General features: G+C 45.2%; 1 protein-coding gene across 2 annotated transcripts in view; it reads left to right on the top strand.

The window, feature by feature from the left end:
* Positions 1-26504, top strand: part of LOC119268101 (protein translocase subunit SECA1, chloroplastic-like) — a 46969-nt gene extending 20465 nt beyond the window's left edge. Inside the window, exons 6-19 of one of the 2 annotated variants that reach the window (XM_037549607.1) lie at positions 3607-3720; positions 4026-4139; positions 4257-4424; positions 5145-5320; positions 5441-5507; positions 5764-5910; positions 9580-9675; positions 9768-9836; positions 11274-11375; positions 13289-13540; positions 13791-13858; positions 13943-14060; positions 15359-15598; positions 26208-26504. In XM_037549607.1, coding sequence (XP_037405504.1) covers positions 3607-3720; positions 4026-4139; positions 4257-4424; positions 5145-5320; positions 5441-5507; positions 5764-5910; positions 9580-9675; positions 9768-9836; positions 11274-11375; positions 13289-13540; positions 13791-13858; positions 13943-14060; positions 15359-15598; positions 26208-26318 — 1842 coding nt within the window. In that variant the 3' untranslated portion in view covers positions 26319-26504. The remainder of the gene's footprint in view (positions 1-3606; positions 3721-4025; positions 4140-4256; positions 4425-5144; positions 5321-5440; positions 5508-5763; positions 5911-9579; positions 9676-9767; positions 9837-11273; positions 11376-13288; positions 13541-13790; positions 13859-13942; positions 14061-15358; positions 15599-26207) is intronic. The other variant, XM_037549608.1, reaches the window with a different exon arrangement.
* Positions 26505-27261: the final 757 nt, after the last annotated feature.

Below are 27261 nucleotides of genomic sequence, written 5' to 3'. Positions count from 1 at the left end.
CCCGCGAAGAACGCGAAGAACACGAGGAGGGAAACGAGGGAAAACACAAGGGGAAACACAAGAGGAACACTCAAACTAACAAGAACAAGTCACACATGTGCTAGATCCTCGGGTACATAGAACGATACAAGATCCAAAGTCAACAACGGACGATACAAGAGGTAACCGGTTCTTCTCCGTGAGGTCTTGAATCCACGGGGGGATCTTCCTTTAGAAAGGGGGCTTGAATCCAAAGGGATCTTCTCCGAAGAGGCCGCGGTCTCTCACGAGGAGTAGATCCGATGTGGATGAGCGAAGCTCTATCTCTAAGTATGAGCTAAACCAATGCTAACCCTAGCTAGGATGAAAGGGGGGTCTATTTATAGTCTAAGTGCAAAAGGGGGACGAAGTGAAGGGGTACATGGGCCTCGGGCCCGAGTGGCTGCGCGCAGGCAGGGCCGGAAGTTCCGGGCTAGGCCGGAAGTTCCGGGCGCCGGAGGTTCCGGGGAGGGTCCGACCTAACCAGAGAGATGGCGTGGTGGAGCTGTGCTGGCATCCGGGGGCCGGAAGGTCCGGGCAGGCCGGAAGTTCCGGGCGCCGAAAGGTCCGGGGCGGGATCCGGCTAACCCGAGAGTTGGCACGCCTGGGCTGGTCGGAGTCGTCGGAGGCCGGAAGCTCCGGGTCGGCCGGAAGGTCCGGGGGCCGGAAGTTCCGGGCTCTGGCCGGAAGTTCCGGGCTGTCCAGAGAGTTGACGCCTGTCTCTTCTTCTTCTCCGTCTTCTCGTCCATCTTCCTCTTCTTCTTGTCCTTACTCCTTAGCTTCTCCATTGTACCTGAGTATGCACAAAGTATCCATATGAGGTAGTAGCCATGCTTCATGCGCATCGAAGTGGAATTGTGAGAGGAGAGATGTCACCTCGGTTTCAAAGGCTCTTGCACGTGATCGAGTCATGGGTCCAGTAGGCACTTGATGAGACGATGGTAGGTCCATGGGGATGACCTTGGGATGCTCCGCATCAACGTGGATAGCTAACTTCCACGCACCCCTGTCCATGGCTAGTTTTGAACACGCATCAATAGCATCCCATAAAATAAATTATGCATGGGTGTTTGACTCTGGAGCATCACAACATGTTTCTGGAGACTTTAATGAGTTCGCATCCCATATTCCGCAGTCCCACACACATTAGAAAACTATTTACACGGCAGTGGCACAACCTAGCCATCACAACAGTTGGGACAGTCAGCTGCACTTTTCCGTCAACTTAGTATCCTTGAGTGCTTTGATTGACCAAATTAATTGTCGAATAATTATGGACAAGGTTGTGTGCTCGATCCAGGAGAGATCAATGGGCAAGAGTCTTGGGACTGCAGCGAGGCGTAGGGGGCTGTGGTACATGGACCGTAGCAAGACAGACTGGGAGGGAATGCACATGCTAGCTGCAGTTGCTGATGATAAGGAGACTAGAGCCTTAATCCATCACTGTAGTATGGGACATCTGTCTTTTGACAAAATGTATCAAGTATTTGTTGATGTAATGAGTGGTGTGGACAAGAGCAAGCTGAACTGTGATGCGTGTGAGTTTGCTAAACATACCAGAAGCTCATATGTGAGTAAGGAGATCATGAGCATATCTTCTTCTGTGTTAATCCATTATGATGTATGGACATGTCTAGTGTTATCTACCAGTGGTATGCAGTACTCAGTTACATTCATTGATTCCCGAGACATAAAGATAAGGTGTTCCGGTGTTCAAAAACTTTTTATGCACTTGTTCAGACTCAATTTAATGTGACAATTCAAGCACTCAAATCAGACAATGGCACTGAGTATGTTAACAAGGCCATTGGTGCCTTCATTTCTGACAAGGGCATCCTGCATCAAACATCTTGTGTGGACACACCTCAAAATCGAGTGTCTGAAAGGAAAAATCGCCACCTACTGGAGATGGCCCGGGCATTGATGTTCACCATGGATGTGCCCAAGTTCCTTTGGAGTGAAGTTGTCATGATGGCCACCTTCTTGATCAATTGCATGCATCCTAGGTGACAGGTACGAAATCACCGTCTGAGTTGGTTTTCACAGAAATAAATTTCCAGTTCCTCCCAAGGTGTTTGGTTGCACTTGTTTTGATCGTGATCATAGGCCATCAGTCAATAAATTGGATCCTCCGGCAGTCAAGTGCATCTTTATTGGGTATTCTTCAGGACAAAGAGGGTACAAATGTTGGAGTCCATCTGAGAGAACATTTGTGAGCATGGATGTTACATTTCGTGAATCGGAACCTTTCTAGGGTGAAAAAACTGATCTCGGTGTTATGTTTGAAGGCCTTGACCCATCTCAGGTTGGTGAAATTGGTCAAGAGGGGGAGAGTAATAGCACATTAGCTCATGTGACTCCTTTGACACAAGCATTGACCTACACCGGTGATGTGCAGGTTTGTGCACCGACTCAAATTGATAGCGTGCCTAGAGGTGTGCCGAGGTGGACAACAGAGCAAGAGGAGCACCTAAAGGTCTATTCACGGAAGCGAGGTGATGATGTTGTATCAGCTCCGATTGGTAGTGTGCCGAGGTGGACAAGATGATGTTGCATCTGCTCCGATTGGTAGTGTGCTGAGGTGGACAAGATGATGTTGCATCTGCTCCGATTGGTAGTGTGCCGAGCTGGACAACAGAGCAAGAGGAGCACCTGAAGGTGTATTCAAGGAAGCATGGTAATAGTGTTGCACATCAGGGGGAGCAACTAGACCAGCCACTGAAGGAACAACAGGGTAGTACGGATCTGATTTCCATCTCTCATGGGTATCAGGCTGAAGGGTGGTAGCTACAAAAGGTCCTTCTTTTGCTCCATTTATCTCTCCATAAGTTGTCGTACAAAGAAAATAGCTTCCATGGTCGACCTCCCAGGCATGAAACCAAACTGATTCTTGGTCACACTTGTCATTTTTCTTAAGCGGTGCTCAATGACTTCTGCTAGCTTAATTGTTGGCTCATCAGCTTAATTCCATGGCAACTAGTACAACTTTGAACATCCCCCTTGTTCTTGAAGATTGGTACTAATATACTCTGCCTCCATTCTTCGGTCATCTTGTTTGATCGAAAAATGAGGTTGAAAAGCTTAGTTAGCCATACTATCGCTATGTCTTCAAGGCTTCTCCACACCTCAATGGGATACAATCAGAGGCCGTCGCCTTGCCTTCTTTCATCCTTTCTAAAGCCTCCCTGACTTCAGTCTCCTGGATTTGTTGCACAATCGAAGGAGTCGTCCAGCTCAATGGTAGATCTCTCATTCTCCCCATTGAACAGCTTGCCGAAGTATTCTCGCTATCTATGCTTGATCTCCTCATCCTTCACTACGGCTTACAAATATTCATCCACGCAATGTCTGAAGATAAATGAGAGGGCAAAAGACACAAGCCTCAAGTGATGACTGACTTATGATTATTATTATATCAGGTTATTTTGATGGTCTGGCAAATCTCTTTATTTTGAAACAATTAGTGTATCTCAAAGATAGGGGCAAAATCTAGTGCAATTGTAAAATGTAAGCCATGGGTGATGATCTAAACATAAAGAGTTTGTAGATTAGTTTCTTTGTTTAAGGTATATTGTTTTATTTTGGCAGGGCAGAAGATGGAGTGATGGACTCCACCAAGCAATTGAGGCAAAAGAAGGTGTGCAGATACAGAATGAAACCATAACCCTCGCATCTATAAGTTACCAGAACTTCTTTCTTCAGGCAAGTGACGATCCTTTCGTTCTAATCCTTAAATGTATTGACCTCTGCGAAATGGTAAGTGCCAATAAGCCAATAATCATTGACTGGCTATATCATCTTCAACGCTAATTGAGCTTTAACAGCCGCTAACCATTGTTGAGCATTCATCTAAAAAGCCCATTGTTGAGCATTTCCGTTGATAGTGGTAAATTGTAAATGTGATGAAGAATGTATGGCTCACTATGCTAGATTGATCACTCTCTTCCGTTTACTTTTGGAGATGTTCACTGGGTTATTTGGCAGGAAACTGATACGTTTTATGACAGTTTCCGAAACTCTGTGGCATGACTGGAACTGCAGCTACAGAAAGACAGGAGTTCGAGAGCATATACAAACTAAAAGTTACAGTTGTTCCAACGAATAAGCCTATGATAAGGAAGGTGATTGCCATCCTGTTTCATTGTGCACATTTAATTTGTAGTAATTGTAGGTCTCTCGATTCAATTTTCCAAGTCCCCCCTTTCTGAGAATATTCGACTATGCTTCTTCCTTTGCAGGACGATTCAGATGTTGTTTTCAGAGCAACAAGTGGAAAATGGCGTGCTGCTGTTGTGGAGATATCAAGAATGAATAAAGCTTGCCGTCCTGTGCTTGTTGGTACAACTAGTGTTGAGCAAAGTGAAACTTTGTCTGAACAACTACGTGAAGCAGGGATTCCTCACGAGGTATGCTTGTTAGCTTCACAAACGGTACCTAGTCCTGCCTTCCCTGTTTAGCACAACATCGTCACTGTCACGTTAATGGAAACTGCATAATAGTACAAAATAAAGTTTTTGGCTTTCTGCCTTCTCACACTCCACATAGTTAACTAGCAACTTTCTGTTAAATAGACTTTGTAAGTTTATTTAGGATCAGGTCCGGAATGATGATGTACGTGATAGAGTTGTGGTAGCACCGATTGAAGAGAAGCTTGTCCAACATCGTCTGAGATGGTTTGGGCATAAACAACGGAGGCCCCCAGAAGCGCCAGTGCGCAGCGGACAGATAAAGCGTGCTTATAGTGTCAAGAGAGGTCGGGGTAGACCAAACTTGACATGGGAGGAGTCCGTTAAGAGAGATCTGAACGATTGGAATATCAGCAAGGAACTAGCTATGGACAGGGGTGCATGGAAGTTAGCTAGCCACATGCCAGAACCATGACTTGGTTTTCGAGATCTTATGGGTTTCAACTCTAGCCTACCCCAACTTGTTTGGGACTAAAAGCTAAAAGACTTTGTTGTTGTTGTTGTTGTTGTTGTTGTTGTTGTTGTTGTTGTTGTACAGACTTTGTAAGTTTATTAAATGTACTCCAGTTTACGTCTCCTCACCCTCTAGTTTGCGCCTGTTATATTTCCCAAGATCTCTAAAGCAATCTGAAGTTTTTTATTTTCAACTTTCTTTTGAAGGTCCTTAATGCTAAACCAGAGAATGTGGAGAGGGAGGCAGAGATTGTAGCTCAGAGTGGACGCCTTGGTGCAGTGACAATTGCCACCAATATGGCAGGACGTGGCACTGATATTATCCTTGGAGGCAATGCGGAATTCATGGCCAGGCTGAAGTTGCGTGAGATGCTTATGCCAAGGTATTTAAAATCCTTGTCAGCAGAATTCCCAAATAGTATCAGACACCGCATCTGATTATTTCCCTCTACAGGTGCTCAACATTGCTTATATCTTCTTTTGATTCTGAAATCATGTTGCAGAATTGTCAATCCAGTTGATGGTGTCATTGTGTCCAAAAAGCAGCTTCCACCAAGAAAGACATGGAAGGTAAATAATGAACTATATGTTCAGTAGTTATTTTAATATGCATATGATGACTAGTTATGCAGAGGCCGAGAGTGATCTTAGCAATTGTATCATCTTGATGTAATGATCTGAGTTCAATAAAAGCTTCCTTATCAAAAAACAGTAATGACTAGTGGCCTTCAAGATTCTGTGAATTATTCTTTAGATTGTTGCGTTATGATTTAATATGTGATGAAGTTCAGTTCCCAATGGCTTATTGCACTATCCCCTCTTCCAGACAAATGAAAGCTTGTTCCCTTGTGAACTTTCAGAAGATACACTATCATGTATCAAAGATGCAGTTGAAGTGGCTGTCAAAGAATGGGGAGAAAAGTCATTACCTGAGCTAGAAGCTGAAGAGCGTCTCTCCTACTCATGTGAGAAGGTAGGCCTTTTGAAGTTATCACAAATTTTTGTATGCTCTTTTAAGAGATATTTGGGTTACTTAAGTATCTATCACCAAATGATTATTCCACATGTATTTTTAGTTGAAATCTGAAGTATAAGTGTTAAAATAGGTGTCGAATATTGTGGTACAAGTTGTGGTACAGTTGGACTTATAATTAGCGGAGCGTTAGGTGTTTGAGCCGAACATGTGTAACCTGGGCATATTATATAAGGGGACTGCGGGGTAGCCAAATAGACTAGACATAAGCTGCTAGGCAAGACAGATATCACGAGAGGGACGGTCTGGCTCCCGTGGCAGGGGTGGCCGGACTGGCCATGCGTGGTGGTCAGAGCGCTGTCTGACGGCCTCAGCTGGCTTATCATCGACTGTATCATGTGATTTTGTACATGGGGAGGAGCGCCATAGTCATCCTTGGGGATGTATCCATGTTGGTGAATCTCGTTAACAAATCTCGGTGTCGTGCTTGTGTGATTGCTTGTCCTTGACGGATCAATGTGCGCCTCGAATTTTTCTAACAAGTGGTATCAGATCAAGGTTTCAAGGAGGTCATTGTCTTGATCTAGAAGATGAAGAGTAGTCGGGATCGGCAGCCACAAGTCGCTGGATCAAGTTATCAGATTGATCATGATGGTAAGTTTCGGATCCGAGTCAGAGAGTTCTCTTGTAGGGGCTGGCGAGTTGGCCTAGGGGGCTGGCCGAGCCAGGCCAGGAGCAACGGCCCATGCTGGCACGAGCTGGTCTATGAAGGGGCTGCATGCAAAGGGGTTGAGACCCAGGCGCTGGATGTTCAGCCTGGAGTCGTGCGTGGATATCGTGAGGATTTGTTTCAAAAATAGACATCGGCACAAGGACTAAGAGTCGGGCCGTGATGCCATCAAGAAAGAAATCGGCATACGTGTGGTGAATAAGGAGTTTGGCTAGCTAGCTTTGTTGATGTCCTTTTTTTGTTCACGTGGGAAGGCTACAAGGGACTTTGCTTTAGTTTTCATCATGGCGATGGCGTGGGGTTGATTCAAGACGGTGTAGACATGAGAGCTTGAAGTCGACGGGCGGGGGTGGCATGTACAACCACCATGGAGTCATGTTGAAGGTGGAGCTGGGGTCTAATGGGACACTAAACTCGATGCTGACAGAGGTTACGGCGTAAGTCAAAATTATTTCAGCAGGAAAAGCGAGGGGCATGTTGTTCGGGCTGGGATCCAGTGGTTTGAAGGATACATGAGACTTGGCATCGGTCGGTGATGACCGGTTGTTCTCTGCAGTGAGGATTGAGGTGGTGTGGGTTCGCGACCTAGTATATTCGTCAGGGACAACAAAGGCTTGGACGGTGATAGCGGCGAGGCGTGCGGTAAGCATGGGACACAATGATAGATCATATCACTGGTGGTCAGACTTGTGGTTCGACGAAGTGTAGAGAGGATGGTGAAGCAGTCTTGGCGAGTACCAGGTTTGAGTTGGTGACTAGAGCTATCAAGTATGACGTGTCAGATGGATGAATGTTGACCATGGAGAATATGCAAAAGTGGCGGAAAGTCTGAATGTCAAAACCTTGGAGAGTACATGGCCGTATATTATGTGGTGTTCAGTGCACATGACAAAGTGCGGATGACAAATGCAAAAAGAGGCGGGGTACTATAGCTACGGGACATATAGACTGTTAAGAAAAAAGGATGAGACAAATGCGAATTTGACTCGAGATGACTAAAGGGCAACCAAGAATTCCTTTAAGTTCAAATATGCAGTCAACAGTAGCGATAATGGTGAGCTCGGAAGTTCTTATATGTGGCATCTAATATACGAGTTGTTCACTTTCACACAGATCAAGAGGCTACCAGGGTGACGATACAATGGTGTTGTTGATATGGTGACTTTATGGTCGGTGTGTGATAGAGTTGACGGATACTCTGGGAGATTGGTAACACAAAACAAGAGTGCAGAAACATAACTTTTGTGGGAGCATTGACTATAATGGAGAAAAAGATGGAACTACAGTTGCAGGTGGAGTCATGTGAAGTCAAGGGTGTAGCAGTGAAACTCATGATTAATGGTTCAAGTCCAAGGCACACGAAGATTTGCACATGGTGGCTTCAAGATAGTGAGGTCATATTCGCCAAGGTGGAGTGTTAAAATATGTGTCAAATATTTTTTTCTAAGAAAACGCAAAAGACCTTTGCGTTTCTTTTCATTGGAAAGGCAGGAAGTCAGTTACAGTCGTCCTAGGACGAACAATCGAAGATCGGGTACAACGCTCAGTGCACATCACATGAAGGTGGTAGGACTACTCTAAGGCCTGCTGCTTCGGCCTTTGCCCAGGAACAGGCTTCCTCCTTGATCCGGTCGACTAGCGTGCCTAGGGAGGGCATCGTGTTGTCGAAGACACACCGGTTCCTATGCTTCCAAACCAACCACGGTACGAGTAGTGCAACAGATTGTAGGGCCTTGCATTGTCTTGCGGTGTGCTGTCCTTGGCGTGCTGCCACCAGTCCGTGAGGGTGGGCTCCTGGTTGGGAATCGGTGCCGGCATGCGTAGCCAGGCCAGGGTCACCTTGAGGCTAGATGCTCCACCAAACAGGGCAAGGATTTCCTTGGCAGCAGTCACGTCGGTCTCCGTGGCATGGCAAAAGTGCTTGACATTATCAACGTATAGAGATATAGCCGGTATCGGCCTTCGTGATGCAGCGGCTGGAGGATGCCTGTTTCCTGGGCACGCCGTATCAGCTGACTGAGAGTGTCGACCGTGGGCATGAACAGCTGCGGGGACAAGGAGTCACCCTGCCGCAGCCCTACCTTATGCCATATCGGTGGGCCTGGCACACCGTTCATCAGGACCCGGGTGCTCGCCGAGGACAGGAGGATGGCGAACCAGATACACAATCACAGTAGTTCTCCCTTTACTACCCTAGCTGATCAGATGGAACGTAAGATAGCAAGCACAGGAGCTGGGCAACCCAACTGTTGACCAAAGACATGATTTGGAGCCGATGCATATAATGCCGAGCTCGGGACGCCGAATTGTGCTGTAAATCTATTCGGACTTTTGTTTGGCAACACATCCGTTGCCTTATAGAGCCCCTGGCAATTTTATGCCGAGGTATGTACGTGAGACCACTTAACAGGCGGAATAAAAAACGATACCGAATAAGAATTTTGGTTCACTGAAATCTGATTGATATGTCAAAACGTAATCTTATAGAAGGTACCATAATCACCAAGGCCATTTTACATGTTGGGGGTCTAGGGCTAAGGGAAAAGCTCTATACAGGTTCTTGAGCGAAGTTGTGGTCTGCAAAACGCTTTGCACCTTCCTGCCACACGTCTGCGCCACTTTCGCCCGAATAAGAAAGATTCCTTTAAAGGAATGGTCTTCGTCCATGTATATGGAACCGGGCTCGGAAAGAGTCCTAGTGGGTCCGAAGGATGAGTAGGTTTTGATTCGCCTGCGGTGGCGTTGTGTTTTGTGTGTGGTTTGTTCGGTTGTTACCTTGATACTTTGTGCTTGGTGGTTGCTTTATTTATAAAGCGGGGCGAAAGCCTTTTTCGGTATAGCACCATCAGAAACTGCTATTCTGATCTCTGGATATTCTGTTAAGACCCCTCTCCACAGGCATAGGAATCCAGACTCACCTATGTATTTTTACATGTCAGGGACCGACACATGATGAAGTAATTTCAACTCTAAGAACCGCATTCATGAAGATAGCAGATGAATTTAAGATTTACACAGAGGAAGAAAAGAAGAAGGTTTGCACATAGAAAGGATATTTTATTTGTTTATCTTTGCTATTGAAGACCATAGTGATGAACTGATTATGGCATCATCGTCATTTATTCAGGTCATTGCGACAGGTGGGCTTCATGTAGTAGGAACTGAACGACATGAGTCCCGCAGAATTGACAATCAGGCATTCCCTCAGTTTCAGAATAGATGCCTTTTCAGCCTCTCCAGCTTTTTTCAAAATACTTGTCATTCTACACTCCCAATGCAGTTTTAGTTATTTATTCCTATTTTACCTTCATCAGTGCCATGAAAAAATATATCTAGATACTCATATGCCAGCTTGCACTTCCCTATTTTTTTAGTTCCCCTGCCTGCTGTGACTGTTTGAACTATTCCAAAAAATTTAATGCACTTGCATGGAACATCCATTTCTACTTTAGCCATAAAAAATCTCGTACTCCAAAACTGTCAGAACTTTACTGCCTTCGGAGGATAAAGAGATGGGGCAACATTGACATTTTACTCAAACCCTTAATTCTTGAGCCCAACTCTAAAAGAACATCCATTCTCAAATGGAGGGAGTACTGTTCAAGGTATTTTCATTAGTATGCAAAAGTTGGCCTCCTGCAGAATGAATATATAGAGAAGTCGGCTTCCCGCAAAGAAAAGCTGAAAATTGACCTTGTAGCCTTACGCAAATCAGAAATGGAGGGAGTACCCATTCAAGCTATTGTCATCAATACGCAAAAATTGGTTTCCCGCAAAAAAATGCATGCCGAAAATCGGCCATATAGTCTTACAAAAATCAGATGAGATGGAGTACTATGATCTTTTGAGGCCTGTCATGATTTTGGAGTCTTCACAATCATGATAATTTTAGGGAATGGATGGAGTTATATGATTTTTGGCTTCTCGTCATGATTTTGGAGTCTCCATCTGTGCCAAGTTTTGGGTGCAACAAATGTTGGAGTCTCCATCTGTGCACAGATTGCAATATTATCTTGTCATGTGCAAATGGAGCAATCTAGTGTTTCTTGGGATTACTCTTTTATTTCAAAGATGTGAAGCATCATAACATATGTTTCACAAGATGTTGAGTTTCAGAAAAAAACGTAATCAAAGATTTTTGACAAGTAATGCGCATTATCCTATATCAACATGAATTGTCCTTATTAGGGATATTTTTTCAGAATGAATAGTATTATAACTATTGGTAATTGAGCAAGTAGCAGGCCAGCTATTTTCTTGCTTGAATATGCAATCCATACATTAGAGGATTGGGGAGGAAGTAATAATTGTAATAACGAGTTAATTAAGATAATTCAATACTCTTTAGGCCATCAAATGGGTGATTAGATGGTCGACATGGGATGACAGGCTTGACTCTAGTATGAACCATTAGATTTAGCTAGTAGAACAGAAAAAAAAAATCATTTGGGGTCACAATGGGGTTAACTTCGCAAAGAACAGATCTACCTATTATATGTTGAAAACACCGAAACATTTACCAACTTCCCAACAGGGGTATGATCCCTTCAGACTTGGTTGTGTATCATACCACCATTGTATCTTTTTATAGATCCATCATTACCTTTGATTGGTTTGCTTTTATCTGGTGTAGCTTCGTGGCCGAAGTGGCAGGCAAGGGGATCCTGGGAGCTCTCGCTTCTTTCTTAGTCTTGAGGATAACATCTTCCGAATCTTCGGAGGTGACCGGATACAGGTATATTTTATTTCCTTCCTTTATTTTATATTATTCCCTTAGGGTAACGTGGCAGCAATATCAAAGGCTGCACAAAGTACATTGTTGCATTCAAAGCCCTGTCATTTAGCATTTCCCATCTTTTCTGTTGTACTGTACAACTTTACTTGACTCCACTTAAAGCTTCTGATTAATAGAATATTTGGTCAACTTGAAGTTTCGATTATTCGATAATCTGTATATTCCTCATTCATGAAGGTGGTGTGCAACGAATTCGAATCCGTTCGCTGCTAAACAAAGCACCTCATGCCTTCATAATGTAGTTCACCTACCTCTCGCAACTACTAAGTGTCATAAAAAGTTCAGATTAGACTATCAGAATATTATGGAAGATATGGGTCCATGTGCAGTTCAAAGCAATCGCTTCTGCTTGCAATAAGATGCCCTTAGCCAAAAAAATGAAAACCTTGCACAATTCTTCTGCTACACACATCTAAGCTTTTAGTCCGAAGTTCCAAACCTGTTTTAAATAGTACCCGCAGCAGTAATAAATTCGATGTTTTACTACCAGTTACAAGCTTTATGTAGGGGCAGTATCCAAACTGGAACTTGCAAGCAAAGAATTGCTCAATCAATACCATCTACTTTAGGCATGTCTTTTTATAATTTGTTAAATCTTAAAGTCCAGTCCTTCCTACAGATTAGTGAATTAGGAGGGGAGAGGTTCTGTGTTGTAGGGTGAAACCCTAGGGAAGATCTTTTCACACTTGGAGGGGGGAAAAGGATGAACACACAAGAACACAAGGGGGAAAATCACTCAAACATACCCAAATCGCACATCCACTAGAGTAGCATACATGAGATCCACAAGCATACAAGAACAATTCAAGGAAAATAGCACTAGGGTAGAGTTCTTCCCACTCCAAGGAGATGAGGTCTTGATGTTGATCTTCTCCAAGAGGAGGCCTTGATAATCCACAAGGATTCTTCCCAAAGAGGGGTCTTGATCTCCAAGAGGAGGGGATACAAGGAGCAAAGCTCTCTAGTGTATCATATACTTTGCTAACCCTAGAAATGAGCTAGATATGGAGTACTTCTAGGCTAGGGACGAATTGGGGGGAAAACGGGGTTACAAGGGTCATTTCGCCCTAAGTGCGCGCAGGCACAGCCGGACATGTCCGGGCACCCAGGGTAAAGAGGCCGGGTACCCGGGGTCATCAGCGAGGAGGTGGCCGGGCACCCGGGGGTGAGGTCCGGGCACCCGGGGTAGCGCCCAGGGAGGGGGGGCGGGCACCCGGGTGTGTGAAGGCTCGGGCACCCGGGGTAGTCAGGGGGCCGCGCCCCACGGGGCCAGCCGGTGCGGGCACCCGGGGGTGGATGGTGTGGGCACCCGGGGGTGGATGGTGTGGGCACCCGGGGGTGGAGGGTGCAGGCACCCGGGGTGTCCAGAGAGCCTCCGGTGCTTCGTGTCTTGGAGCTCTTCCTTCTCCTTCTTCTTGAGGCTCTTGCCTCTTCATGAACTTCTCCTCGATACCTAGTCATGCACAAAATTTCCGTTTGAGGTAGAAGCCATTTCTCATATGAAATCAAAGGGAGCTCGAAGAGAAAAGAGGCAACCTCGGTTTCGATTTCACGTGCATGGGCTCTCGTCATTGGTCCATTTGGTGTTCGAGGTGATGATGAAATGTCCATGGGGATGAGCGTAGGATGCTCCGCATCATTCTGTTTGTCTAGGAACAGAAAAGACAGGGCATTCTTTCAATGTGCATCCCAAATATGAAATGTTTATACTGCAAGAGTTTATCTGGTACACTTTGAGTCTCAGACCACACCATTCAGCACATGTGGCTTTTACAGACTACTGTTTCAGCATTCCATGAGAGTTAAAAATAGTGTACATTCAAATTGAAAACATTGCGAACTGTGTCATGTAGGGTCTGATGCAAGCTTTCAGAGTTGAAGATCTTCCTATTGAATCAAAGATGCTAACAAGGGCCCTAGATGAAGCTCAACGGAAAGTTGAGAACTACTTTTTTGATATCAGGAAGCAGCTATTCGAGTATGATGAGGTATTAAATAGCCAGCGGGATAGGGTATATGCAGAAAGAAGACGTGCCCTAGCATCTGGTAGCCTGGAGTCACTTATTGTGGAGTATGCTGAATTAACAATGGACGACATATTAGAGGTTAGTTAGTAGGTACCACCATTTTCATAACAGATTTATTTTGGTAATTTCTCCTAATTATTTAATGCCAAAGTTTACAACTGCAATTGAAAGTTAGCAACTAGGTGCCCTGAAATGATGCTAGTTTTCAATGCTTGTAACACTAGCCTCCTAGGAGGACTGTACTCTCCCCATCTTTTCAATGCAATGAAGCGCAAACCCTTTGCGTTTTCTCGAAAAAAATGATGCTAGTTTTTCATCCTATTTGAAGGCAAACATAGGTCCTGGTACCCCAAGGGAAAGTTGGGATCTTGGCAAGCTGATAGCTAAAGTTCAACAGTGAGTTTTCTGATATTATGTATATTTCAGGCGATCTACTAAGTGATTTATTATCTCCTTCATAATGTTTCTATTTTTTTCCAGGTATTGTTACCTTTTAAATGACTTGACACCCGAACTGTTGGAGAGTAAATGCTCAAGCTACGAGGATTTACAAGAGTACCTTCGAACCCGAGGGCGTGAAGCATACTTCCAAAAAGCTGTTAGTTGCTCTTTCTGGTCTCATGGGTAGAGTTTTCTTGCATGATACACACTGAAAATTATAAAATAGTTAGATTAATGCAACAGATATTTAACCATTGAAAACAAGAATGGAAGTTTCACCTTGCAAATACATATGAATATATTTTACTACTCCCTCCGTTCCATAATGTAGTGCATATAGATTTTTTGAAAAGTCAAACATCACAAACTTTGAACCAATTTATAGAGAAAAACATTTACATCTTGAATGTCAAACCTATATCATTAGATTCATCATAAGATGTAGTTTTTTTTTTGAGAAAACGCAAATGGCTTTTGCGTTTCATTGCATTGGAAAGAAAGAGAATGTACATCCTCCTAGGAGGCAGGGTTACACAGCCGCCAAGAGATCAGTGGACATCCCCGGATGATGGCAAAACGACCCTGAGCCCTCGAGCCCCGGCCTTTGCCCAACATCGGGCCTCGTCCTTAATCCTGTCGACAAGCTCATTGAGCGATGGGCCCATATGGTCAAAAACACACGCGTTCCTATGCTTCCAGATCATGCACGGCACCAAAAGAGCTGCAGATTTCAGCGCCTTGCAGAGCGCTGGCGGTGTGCATTCCCTCGCGCGCAGCCACCAGTCCATGAGCTAGTCGCCGTGCTCGGGCGCCGGCGCCGGTAAGCGCAGCCAAGAAAGGACCTCATGCCATGTTTGCCTAGTGAAAGGGCACGTGAGCATCAAGTTCCCGATCGTCTCCGGTTCCTGGTCGCACAGAAGGCACCGCGGGTGGTGCTGCAGGCCACGGCGTGCGAGCCGCTCCGCGGTCCAGCAGCGATCTTGACATGCCAGCCAATGGAAGAATTTCACTTTTGGTGGCGCCCAGCTCCTCCATATGAGCTTCCAGGAGTGGCATACCGTCGCTCCCTGGAAGGTGGCCCGGTAGCAAGACTGAGCGGAGGGAGTATTATAATGTGGTTTCATATTTTATATAATTGATATTATATATATAAATAGTTTTCTCTATAAACTCAGTCAAAGTCTACAAAGTTTGACTCTTCAAAAAATCTATACGCACTATGTTATGGAACGGAGGGAGTATCATAATGTGGCCAACCCAATCTCAGCAGAAAAATTAAGCAATAGCTTTCTCAGTTCAGACTTAGATTCAGAGATCAAAGGTGCTTTCTTCAAATGACACATGATAAAACAATATCTTCAAAGTAGTTTTGGCCTCATTATATCAGGAAGTTTGGCAAAAACAAGCTGTAATTCCACATTTGCATGTTTCCTAACTTATCTGTTTATATGGCAGGAAATTGTGGAGAAGCAAGCTCCAGGCTTGATGAAGGAAGCCGAGCGATTCCTAATCCTAAGCAATATTGATAAGCTCTGGAAAGAACACTTGCAAGCTTTAAAGTTTGTGCAACAAGCTGTTGGGTTAAGGGGCTATGCTCAACGAGACCCCCTTATCGAATATAAACTTGAGGGATATAATCTTTTCTTGGATATGATGGCTCAAATCCGGAGAAATGTTATTTATTCTGTATATCAGGTTTGTCCACCCCTAATGTCTAACTCATCCTTCCTTTATTTCCCTTATTAAAGGGATATGGATACTACATTATTTTATCATTTTTGTTACCTTTTAGTATTTTTTTCCTGAATACGCACGGCTGTGCGTATCATATGATATAGAAGAAATGGGAAAGACCCCGTGATATGTTACAAGATGCGCCTACACGCAGGCAACGCCCAGTCCACTCCACCTACATCGAAGACAATGGAGTGGATTATTCGCCACATGCCCACCGCGAAACCGCCGCTAGGAAGCCATCTAACTCCCGACCTACAAGCCCTGCAAGATGCCAAACCTTGCTCTCGGATGCAATGCGCCTAAGTACAGACCTAATGCTCGGTGTCGCCCCATCGAAGACGATCGCGTTCTGATGCTTCCAGAGTTCCCAAAGGCATAGAAGGTGAATAGCCCGCTCCGCCTTGCCGAGGCGACCATGAGCCCCAGCCCTCAAACACCAATCCTGAAGCGAGACCTCCGCTGTCGGAGCACCATCCGTATGGCCCATAGCCGCACACACCCTGTCCCAAATTTCTCTTGCAAAGACACAGGTGACCAGCAAGTGATCAATCCTCTCGTCGTGCTGATCGCAGAACGGGCATCCGTTTTGATGGGGTAGGCCTCTACACGCTAACCTGTCAGACGTACAACATCTGTTCTCGAGTGCCAGCCACGCGAAGAACCTGCAGCATAGCGGTGCGCGCGATTTCCAAGTGAAGTCCGTGGTGGGTGCCACCTCCAGGGCCGCAAATTTCGCCGTGTATGCGGATTTGGCCGAGAACGTACCGTCTCCTGTCCAAGACCATCTCCATTGATCCTCCTGTAGTGGTTGTAGCTGAACCATCGCGACTCAGGCCAAACCTCCAGGAACTGCGCCAGCTCCATCACAGTGAGTCACGTCCCCACATCACTAGCCCACGCATTATCAGTTAGGGCCTCCACCATCGTGCGTGAGGCTCTGACCTCGGACGCACCTTCGCATAAAGCAGCGGTGCGAGTTCCTCGATCCGGGAACCATCCAACCAACTATCCTCCCAGAAGAGTACCTTGCGACCATTGCCAATGATAGCCCTCGTCGCTGCTCCGAATAATGACCTAGAGTCCTCCGGTACCGAGAAGTTGAATCCCGCCCAAGGTATGGAAGCATCGGTCTTTTGAAGCCGTAGCCACTTCGCCTGCAAGGCGACATTCATCCACCGCATGTTCATAATGCCTAGTCCGCCAGCCCACTTGGGCCGGCAAACACTCTCCCAAGCAACCGAGCAAGATCCCCCTCCGGCCTCTGCCGTGCCCGCCCATAGGAACTCTCGGCAGATCTTTCCCAAGGCAGCTAATGTCTTCGGTGGTAAACTCATGGCGAGCATCGTATGGATTGGAATGGTGGAGAGTACGGACTGAATAAGCAGAAGCCTGCTGCTACGTGTGAGCGATGCAGCCTTCCACCGGGGCAGGCGCGCAGCCAACCTGAACAACCATGTACTGAAATTGGGCCGCCGTTTGCTTCCTGATCGTGAGGGGTAACCCAAGGTATTTGCAAGGGAAAACTGTGGTGGAACAGCCCAGCGTGTCCTGCTCCAATCCCATCTCCTGAGAGCAATTGTATAGACACCGCCGCACTCTTTGCCATGTTGATTCTTAGCCCGGATGCATGCCCAAATAGCTCCAAAATGGAAGTAGAGGCTCTAAGATCCAATTCCTTCGGCTTCAAGAAAACGACGACATCATTCGCAAACATAGATAGCCGATGTTTAAGCCCCGATCTTGCCAGCGGTGTGAGGATGCCCGCTGCTGTAGCGCGCTCAAATAGACGCTGCAGAAGCTCCATGCATAGAATGAAAAGCATCGGGGATATGGGTCTCCCTGACGCAGTCCCTGGCAGTTGAATATTGTTTCCCCAGGAACCCCATTCACCGCAATCTTCGTTGGTGATGTCACCAAAAGTCCACAGATCTAGTTAATCCACCTTGTGCAGAAGCCCGTTTGCTTCATCACCTCGATCAAGAACGGCCATTGCACCGAATCGAATGCTTTGGAGATGTCCAACTTGAGTAGTAATGCCGGGTCTCTGAGTGCGTGTAATCTCCTAGCGGTGCACTGGACTAGCATGAAATTGTCATGCAATGACCGCCCGCGCACAAGCGCGCTCTGGTGGTTGCCCACGAGGTGCGGTAGTTCATCAGCCAATCTACAAGCCAGCACCGTGTCGAATAGTTTGATCGCACCATGAATGAGGCTCACGTGTCTGAAATCTTTGATGTCAATTGCTCCCGGCTTCTTCGGCAATAGTGTGACTGTCGCTTTGTTAATGGCCGGGAGTCCCCTCATGTCTCCACGGAAGAATAAATCAAAGGCTCTCATAATACCCACCTTGATAATCTGCCAACAGGAGGCGAAGAATCGCCCCGTGAAGCCGTCCGGCCCCGGTGCCTTGTCCAAAGGCATGCTCTTAATCACCTTCTCCACTTCTTCTTGAGACAACGGGCTCTCCAGGAATAATCTAAGAGTGTTGTGATTGCAAACTGATTAACTCTTTGTTGCTTCAATAATCTCACAAGTCCACTGTGCAGCATTATGCAATTCGGAATGAAAAGTTAGTTTGTCAATAGTGGCATTGTGAGACTAACTACATCTCTACTGTGATATCCTGCTAGTAGTAGGTGTGAAGAAAATATGCAACTTGTATTTCCATGAGGCCAAAAACCCAATATATACACACGTGAAGGTGTGGGTTATGCAGAATGCTCCTTATATAACGGCTATGCATGACTGTATAAACTACTCTAACACAGCCCCACAAACTCATGGTAGATCAACAACACTGCTGGATGCGCGTGAGCGACACCGCACACGTCAAGCTGGTCGGCACCTAGAGGTGCACCTCGCCGCGGATGCCATCCCTTTGGCTGAAAACAAACTGATTCACAAACAAACACATGTTGAGAGGAATCCAAGGACATAGGATGATACATACATTTCTCAATCTGCAAGTGATAGTCAAATTGAGGTGTTTTTCGCAATGTACCTCACAAAAGTAAATAAGTCGTACGCAATTTGTATGACAGTGGGATATCACCTCAAGTTACCAAATGGACATGGGCATTGATTTACCTAGGTTCTGGCCCCTGCTATGCGAGCAACAAGCCTACTCCTGCTTGTATGTGAAGGATTACAATGGTGGTGTACAAGATGTGCTTGGCGAGTTGGAAGTCAACTTTTCGATGTCTAGATCGGATCTACTGATTGTGCTAATTGGCTGGAACTAGTGTTTCCTGAGATCTTGGCAGTTGAAGATCTCCTCATCGGGTGGACGCCTATTTGTAGTAGTCTTGGTTAATTGCCTCTCACTCGACGTCTTGGTTTCCTTTGATTCGTCGCGGACTCCTCCGTTTATGGTGGTCGTGTGGCTTCCTTCAAGGAGACCAGGGGTGGTATGATTGTGTAAGTCGGCGGCACCACCTCCACCTGACACATAGGACCCGGTCCCTGCAGATTTGGCCCAGCCAGCGGAGTGCACCCCTCCTGCGTGAAACTTAGTATCGCCCTGGTAGTGTGTACAGCAAGAGTGGGGGCGTCAATGGTGGAGCCTCCTGCTCCGCCCAGTTGTCGCCATCCACACGCTCGCTCTAGAGCCGACTAGGAGCCAAGGCCGCCGCAAACGACCCAAATCGAATACTCGTACTCGGAGAAGCAAAGGAGATCGTCTTATTAACCACAGGCGTTGCCAGCAACCCAGAACGTGGAGTAGTCCCTGAAGCCCCGCACTTATCATTACCTCCAGACCGTTCACCTTCAGCACCTTTCTCATTTGGTGCACATTTGTTCAGACCGATGCCCAGCTCCATCCTTAGGATCATCAATATCATCATCCAAGTGCTCCTCAGCTAGAAAAGGACGACCTTCAATGTCAAGCGTGACTCATACCCTTTACTCTTATAGTTACCACTCTACATATTGTGGAACATCGCCAATACTGACTACATCTACCAAAAGTCTAGCAACCCCATGCATGTCCACCTTTTCAGTTTTACCTATCATCGAACCAATGCTCCAAACCTTCATAAAATCATTAAGAGGCTTGGAAGGAGCCCCATAGAACCACACCCATATCTCATGCAGAGGGATTCCATTTGGCTCATGACTAGACCACTCCTCGAACTGCAGCGAATAAAGGACTGTCAGGCACTTTGAAAATACCAAACACCGTCAGCCTTGTCAAATCTTCCTTCTTTGGGAAGTCCACCTTAAACACATTCTCTTCTAACAAAATAGGTGTCCATCGAATATCTCCCGGTACAAGTCTCCGAAGCTGCCGCACCACCTGATCATCCAACAACGAACCTCCAGAGACACACACTATCCTTGTCCTTGCATTTTTCTCAAGTTGGAGCATGGAGATTCGAAAAACATAAGCCTATTATTGCAGACACCATAGATCGTAACCACAGGTTTTGGCATAGTCAGAAGCGGACAATCATCAGATTCATGCCCAGGCTTCAAACAATTATCACAAAGCTCGGCCGTGCAATGGACCACAAAGTGTCCCACAAAACCACACCTAAAGCAATAATTCTTCTCTTTTCTCGAAGTATTTTTACTTGCTAACTCTGTGGGTAGTGGTGAGCGCTTCGCCCGTTGGTGTAAGTGTCGTGGTTGCCCCTCATGCCATGACGCCTATTTGTAGTGGTCTTGGTTAGTTGCCGCTTGCCTGCCGTCTTGGTCTCCTTCAATCAGTCGCGGACTCCTCCGTTTATGGCAGTAGTGTGGCTTCTTTTAGGGAAACTAGCTAGGGTGGTACGGTTGTGGAAGTCGGTCGATCCAACATGGGCCCCTTGCGCCTCTTCATATGGGTAAATACGGCCCAAATACGATGGACGCAGCAAGAGAACATGGCGAAATTCACCCCCCTCGACTATCACCGTTTGCTTCAATTGCAGCAGTCGGGTCATCTGGCAGTTGAACTCACCTTGCTGGAATTCCATGATCACCGCCACCATGAATGTGTCCTGAGAGATGAGACGCTATTTCCACTTGTACACTTGGAACCAGAGAGCGGCATGACCATCCAGGTAGAGTGTGGCTATGCTGACCCAGAAGTGCGTCGGGACTATGTACATGTCATGGCCATCGCGTTGAAGCGGGGTGAGAATCTCATCCAGCTTCTGCTACCGCATCCATCCTCTCAAAACAAAATTCGTATATGCCGATAGTTTGCTTGACCTGGAAGGCGCGGCTGGGCCTCCTTCTCTGGATCGGTTCCAACCTAGCGGGGGATCCTCACCAAAGTGATACAACACCCTTCACAGTGGAATTTTACGATCCAGTCTTGAGGATTTGAGCTCGAGTGCAGCAATCTGTATGTTGTCTGTGATACCAAATTTTGATGTCCCACTAGTAGTAGGGATGATCACAAGAGAGAATCGGGGTAAATTTTTCGAAAAGGGGCGCTTTATTACTTAAAAGATTTAAGCATTACACCCGGCCTCTGCATAGCTAAGATGCACACAGCCAAACAATGTCCTCATTCAAATAAAAAAATATATAAAGGTGAAATACAAGGAAAACATGCAGTATCCGTATAATGCCTAAAGCGGAGGGGGACCAATCCTAAGATCATGCTGCCACCCATGTTGGGTAAAAGTATCCCTCGCCGTAGCCTCCAATCGTGTACACACCTCCATAAACAGTTCTCAATTCTCCACACGTTGTAGAGAGGACTATAAACGAAGTTTCGGTACATCTGTATATAACCTGCATAAGAGATGTACTTTTGTCGTTAAAAACCTTATCATTTCTACACAGCCAAAGCGACCAAATAACGGCAAGCACTCCCACCCTGAGAAGGGTTCTAAACCTGTGATCAATCCCATGTAGCCAGTTGCCAAATACATTAGCAATACTAAGGAGGATACAAGCCAGAAGCTATTTGGATGACTGACCATATAGAACAAGCCAATTTGCATTGGAAGAATAAATGTTTTATTGTCTCGTCATGGTGACAGAAGACACATTGCAGACTTTCATGCCAATTCCTCTTAATAAGGTTATCTTTAGTAAGAATGACTCCACAACGAAGATACCATGCGAAGATTTTATTCTTAAGCGGTATCTTCATCTTCCAGATCTTGTTATTATCAACTGGCACATCAGATTGTATTAACGCTCTATACGTAGACTCCACTGAGAACTGTCCATTCCCATGTAGGTTCCATCAGAATACATCGGACCCATGTGACAATTGCACCGTGGACAACCGCTGAAGCAGGATTTTCCACGATTGTAGTCTGGGTCCAAATAAATCCCTTCTGAATGTCACATTTGGCGGAAATGATTCCATTACCATGGCGTTAGTATCACCCTTGTGACGCACAATATTGTATAGAGCTGGATATTGTTCCTGGAGAGTGGCATTTCCTAGCCACTTATCCTCCCAAAATCTAATTTCCGAGCCATCCTTAATCGAGAAAGATCCATGGCAGAAGAAATATTTCTTCATAGCCATTAGACCCGCCCAAAAGTGAGAATCCCCAAGCTTCCAGTATACTTGGGATACCGCCTTGGAGCCCACATATTTCTGTCTAAGGAGGGTTTGCCATACACCATCTTCCATCAGTAATTTAAACAACCATTTACCGAGTAGGGACCTATTCTTAACCTCAAGGTCATGAATGCCCAACCAGCCTTGGTCTTTGGGACGGCAAACCACACTCCATTTAGCCAGTCGATATTTCTTTTTCTCGCTATCTCCTTGCCAAAAGAATTTTGATCGGAAATAATCCGATCTATGTAAAACTCCTTTCAGCAACTGGAAGGAGATCATATATAGTACCATATTACTCCCTCCGTCCCAAAAATAAGTGTCTTGAGTTTGGTACAAATTTGTACTAGAACTAGTACAAAGTTGAGACACTTATTTTGGGACGGAGGGAGTATTTAGTACTGGATTTATTAGGACTAATCTTCCTCCTAGAGACAGCAACTTACCTTTCCAACTGCCAAGTCTTTTTGCAGCCTCTCCTCGACGTGTTTCCATTCAACATTTGTGAGTCTCCGATAATGTATCGGTATCCCCAAATATGTGATCGGAAACTGGCCCAACCCGCATCCGAACAGGTCGGCGTACAAGTGAGCCTCGTCTTGGGCCTCGCCAAAGCAAAACAATTCACTTTTATGAAAATTGATCTTAAGACCTAAGAGTTGCTCGAATGCTGGTAAAATTAATTTCAGATTTCTCGCTTTCTCGAGGTCATGATCCATGAAGAGAATCGTATCGTCGGCATACTGCAGTATGGAGAGGCCACCATCAACTAGATGATTCACTACCCCATCAATTTGTCCATCAGCCTTAGCACGCTCAATCATGACTGCTAGCACATCCGCCGCTATGTTGAATAGCATGGGTGATAGCGAGTCACCTTGTCGCAATCCCTTCTTCGTTTGAAAATAGTGGCCAAGGTCATCATTGACCTGAATGGCAACACCGCCTCCTGAAACAAAGCTATGGATCATTGCGCGCCACTCTGCAGAAAATCCTTTCATTCTGAGAGTCTGTTGAAGAAAGGGCCATCTGATTTCGTCATAAGCTTTTTCAAAGTCTATTTTAAGTATGACCCCATTTAACATTTTCCTATGTAATTCATGGACAGTTTCATGAAGGATAACAACTCCGTCTAGGATGTGTCTACCTTGCATAAAAGCTATCTGTGAAGGACGAACCACATGTCCAGCAACCGGATTCAGCCTAATAGTTGCAACCTTCGTGAATATTTTAAAACTAACATTAAGGAGGCAAATAGGTCATATTGTTGTATCCTTTCAGCCTCATTAACCTTACGTAATAAAATAATCTCACTGAAGTTTAAGCAAAACAAATCTAGTTGGCCGGCATGTAGACAGCTAAACAAGAGGAGGAGATCCGGTTTGATGACTTCCTAGAAGTTCTGATAGAACTCTGCGGGAAAACCATCCGGACCCGGGACTTTGTTGTGCTTCATTAGGAAAACCGCCTTTCTAACTTCCTCCTCGGAGTATGGTGCTGTTAGAAGGTTGTTTTCCTCATCAGAGACCTGAGGGATGTCATCTGTTCGGGACTCATCCATCGAGAAGTTTCCTTCCTCTGGGGCTTCGAACAAATTTTTATAATAATTAGTGATATAAGATTTAAGTTGCTCATGCCCTTCAATTGTGCCCTCATCTTGTTGAAGTGAATGAATAAGTTTCTTCCGGTTGAAATGAATGAATAAGTTTCTTCCGGTGTCTATTGGCGACGCCATGGAAATATCTAGTATTCGAATCACCTTTCAGGATAAATTGAGAGTTAGAGCGTTGGTACCATTTGAGTTCCTCTTCACACATCATGCTAGCTATCGGTGCATTCAATTGACTCTTGATCTCAATTTCATGCTCAGATAATGGCCTAACCTCTGCCAAAGCTTCTAATTCATCAATGATAGATGAAAGACGAAGCTTCTCCTTTTCGAGGATACCCACCGTATGCCTAGCCCAACCACCAAGGAATTTACGTAATGCATGCATTTTGTTATTTCATTTGTGTATTGGGGTATGCCCGGCCACCGGTTTCTCCCATACCTCCTTGACCATGTCTTGGAAGCCATCCTGGAGCAACCAACCAAGTCCGAACTTGAACTTGCGTCTATGTTGTGGTCGTGGCAAACCAGTAGTTAGGAGAATTGGTGCGTGGTCTGATATGGCCTCGATACGAGGTAGAGCATGAACAGACACCATAGGAAATTTAGATTCGCAGTCGGTATCCATTAAAACGCGATCTAGTTTCTCGTATGCCGGTCCCGGAAGACTGTTCGCCAAGTGAATTGTCTTCCAATCATGGAAACCTCTCGCAGATCGAGACTGTCGATGACATCGTTGAAAAGGAAAGGCCAATGATTATCAAATCTACCGCGGCTTTTCTCATTTGGAAATCGAAGCAAATGGAAATCCCCTCCTATAAGAATGGGGTAGGGATTATCTTTCGCCAGATTAACCAATTCACGGAGAAAATCAGCCTTGAGTTCATCCTGGGCTGCCCCATACACGGCGGCGAGGGTCCATGTGAAGTTGTCGGCCTTGTTGCGAATATGGAGTTTAACGTGAAACTCACCATCCGAACTAGCCAAAACATCCATTGTCCCCGTGTTTACGCCAAGTAAGATGCCCCCAGAACGACCTCTAGGCGGTCGTGAAACCCAAGTGTATTCTATCCCACCAGAAAGACGGTTAAGCAGACTTACGGAGAAGTCACGTCTCCCCGTTTCAGAGATAGCCAAAAAATCTAAATTGTATTTCCTATTACACTCCGCAATGAATAAATGTTTAGCCACGTCACGAAGACCTCTGCTATTAAAAAACATTACATTCATGGGGAAACAATAGGAGATTTAGAAAATTCCGCCTTCTTATGGGACTTACTAACTTTTTTTGAACTTGTGGTCTTTGATTTACGTCCGGAGGCTGTAAGCTCAATCAAAGAACTAAGCCCGGGTTCATCTAGACCCACATCTGAAACCGCTCCTACTAAATGAGAGGGTAGCTGACCATATGCATCTTTCATATGCAGAGGCCGGAGGTGAGCCTCCTTTTCAAAAAAAAAAAATTCCGATGTGGCATGCAGCTCCTCCTTGTCAGTAGGGGAGGCAAAAGACTTGCTAGAAATATGTGGAACAACTTTTAATCGATCATATTCAAATGTTTCAAAGCGCTTGTTGAAATAGAAATATCATTCTCATTCTTTCCCAGACTAACACCCACATTATTCAACTTAGAAACGGTGCTAGTATTGGAAAAAGCTAAAAAGGATTTGGGTGGCGACGTAATACCTTGGTTGTCGAGGTTTTGCGTTGCTTTACGCCGCATAGCCTTGGCCAAGGAGTCCTCATGTGTGACCAAAGTACCATCGTCGGCAACCGTATGCCGACTACTCCGGAGTGTAGGTGTCACCCTCCTCGATGGTTGAGGCGCCAGCTCTACTGCTGGTGGAGGGGAAGAATCGGGGTAAATTGGCGGCATGAGGGTAGGAATTGGAGAAGGGGGTGAAATGTTCAGGGAAAGAGAGATGGGAAGTTCGGAGGTCTCATTTCAACGACATTTTTTACAGAGATTGGCACTTGGCCTTTTAACGCGACACACTCATGCTTAGAAGTGGACCTCACTTGTCCATACACCCGGTTCACTGAACTCAACATCTTGCGGGTTAGTCCAGCTCCTTCTCTCTCTGGACATGGGTCCTCCATCGTCGTGTGCCGGACCCCTTCATCATCCTAAACTGGCATCTCCGAGTGTACGCCTCGCCACTGTCATTGCTGCGGTTACCGGTGGTGCAGGCGTGACATCTGCGAGAATTAAGGTTGTAGGCTTGTAAACTGATGGATTTGTTGCACTGTCAATAATTTTGCGTCCCTTGCCTTTGACTCTGGTCCATGCTCTTCTCCTTTGTTCTTTGTAGAAGCAATGCTCCTATCTCATTCAGCTTTCACATGTCTGTATTTGGTCTGCCTAGCACTTGTACCATCATTTGTGGCTGCTGAATGTGCTTTAGCCCAGTTCTCTAGTGACCTTATCCTTTGTTTTGGAACAGTTCAAACCAGTGATGAAGAAGCAAGAGGAGGAAAGTTCTGAAACGAAAGATCCAAAAAAGAATCTGCAGAAGGGTGCCAAGAAATTTGGTGCAGCCCAAGCTGCATCTTGAGTTTGATGTGATTTTTTTTTTGTGGCTACGGTTTTTGCTGATTTTGAGAATCCAGGTGTATATGTTCTCTTACAGTTTACGATGGCTGACAGTGTGGGAGGACAGAAGTACAAATGATGCGGTGGCGTTTTGTATAATGTAATTACTTAAATCTTGATAAGTTTTTCCAGGACGTGCTTCAGCTCATCTGCTGCTACGTTTTCGCTTTGCTGCCGCTTATAGCTTCGTTTGGTCTTTCTTGTGACTGCAACATCAATTCTCCAAACCATAGACAGATAGGAACACAATCACGAAATCACAGCGCAGTGACACAATGTCACAAATTAACAGTCCATCACATGAATAACGCAGGTGGTTTCTCTAAACAAAAAAAAAACATTTTATTAGGACTCTGGACAACATCATGATCAGTTCTCTCAGCGTCCTCCTCACTGTTAAATATTTGTCATTAATAATCCGTAGTGTCACAACTGTGACAGTTCAAGATATTTAAGTGTGATATAAGTAACCACTGCTTGAAAAAAAATACATGTAATGTATGCTATTTCTGTAGATAGTAACTACTCTCTCCCGTTTATAAAAATAAATCTTTTTAGAGATTCCAATATAGACTAAATACAGAGCAGAATGAGTAAATCTACACTCTAAAATACGTCTATATACATTCATATGTAGTTTATATTAAAATCTCTAAAAAGACTTATATTTAAGAATAGAGGAAGTAGATAACAATACCGATCAAGATGTAGATGTTTTTTTTTAAATGTGATGCTACTATAGGGTGAGATGCGTAATATGCAAAATGTAAAGATCTATAGGACAAAAGTACATCAGAAAAGAAACTCAATTTGTGCTGGAAATGCATTGCTATGACTTTCTGTTGTACCGGATATCATGTATGTATTATTGAATTGGCTCTTACAGTATACGGCAATCAGGTGGT

The sequence above is a fragment of the Triticum dicoccoides genome, chromosome 3A (assembly GCF_002162155.2).
Source record: "Triticum dicoccoides isolate Atlit2015 ecotype Zavitan chromosome 3A, WEW_v2.0, whole genome shotgun sequence".
In the NCBI taxonomy this organism is placed as follows: domain Eukaryota; kingdom Viridiplantae; phylum Streptophyta; class Magnoliopsida; order Poales; family Poaceae; genus Triticum; species Triticum dicoccoides.
Note: the sequence above shows the minus strand (reverse complement) of the source record. Positions and strands in the feature narration are given on the sequence as shown.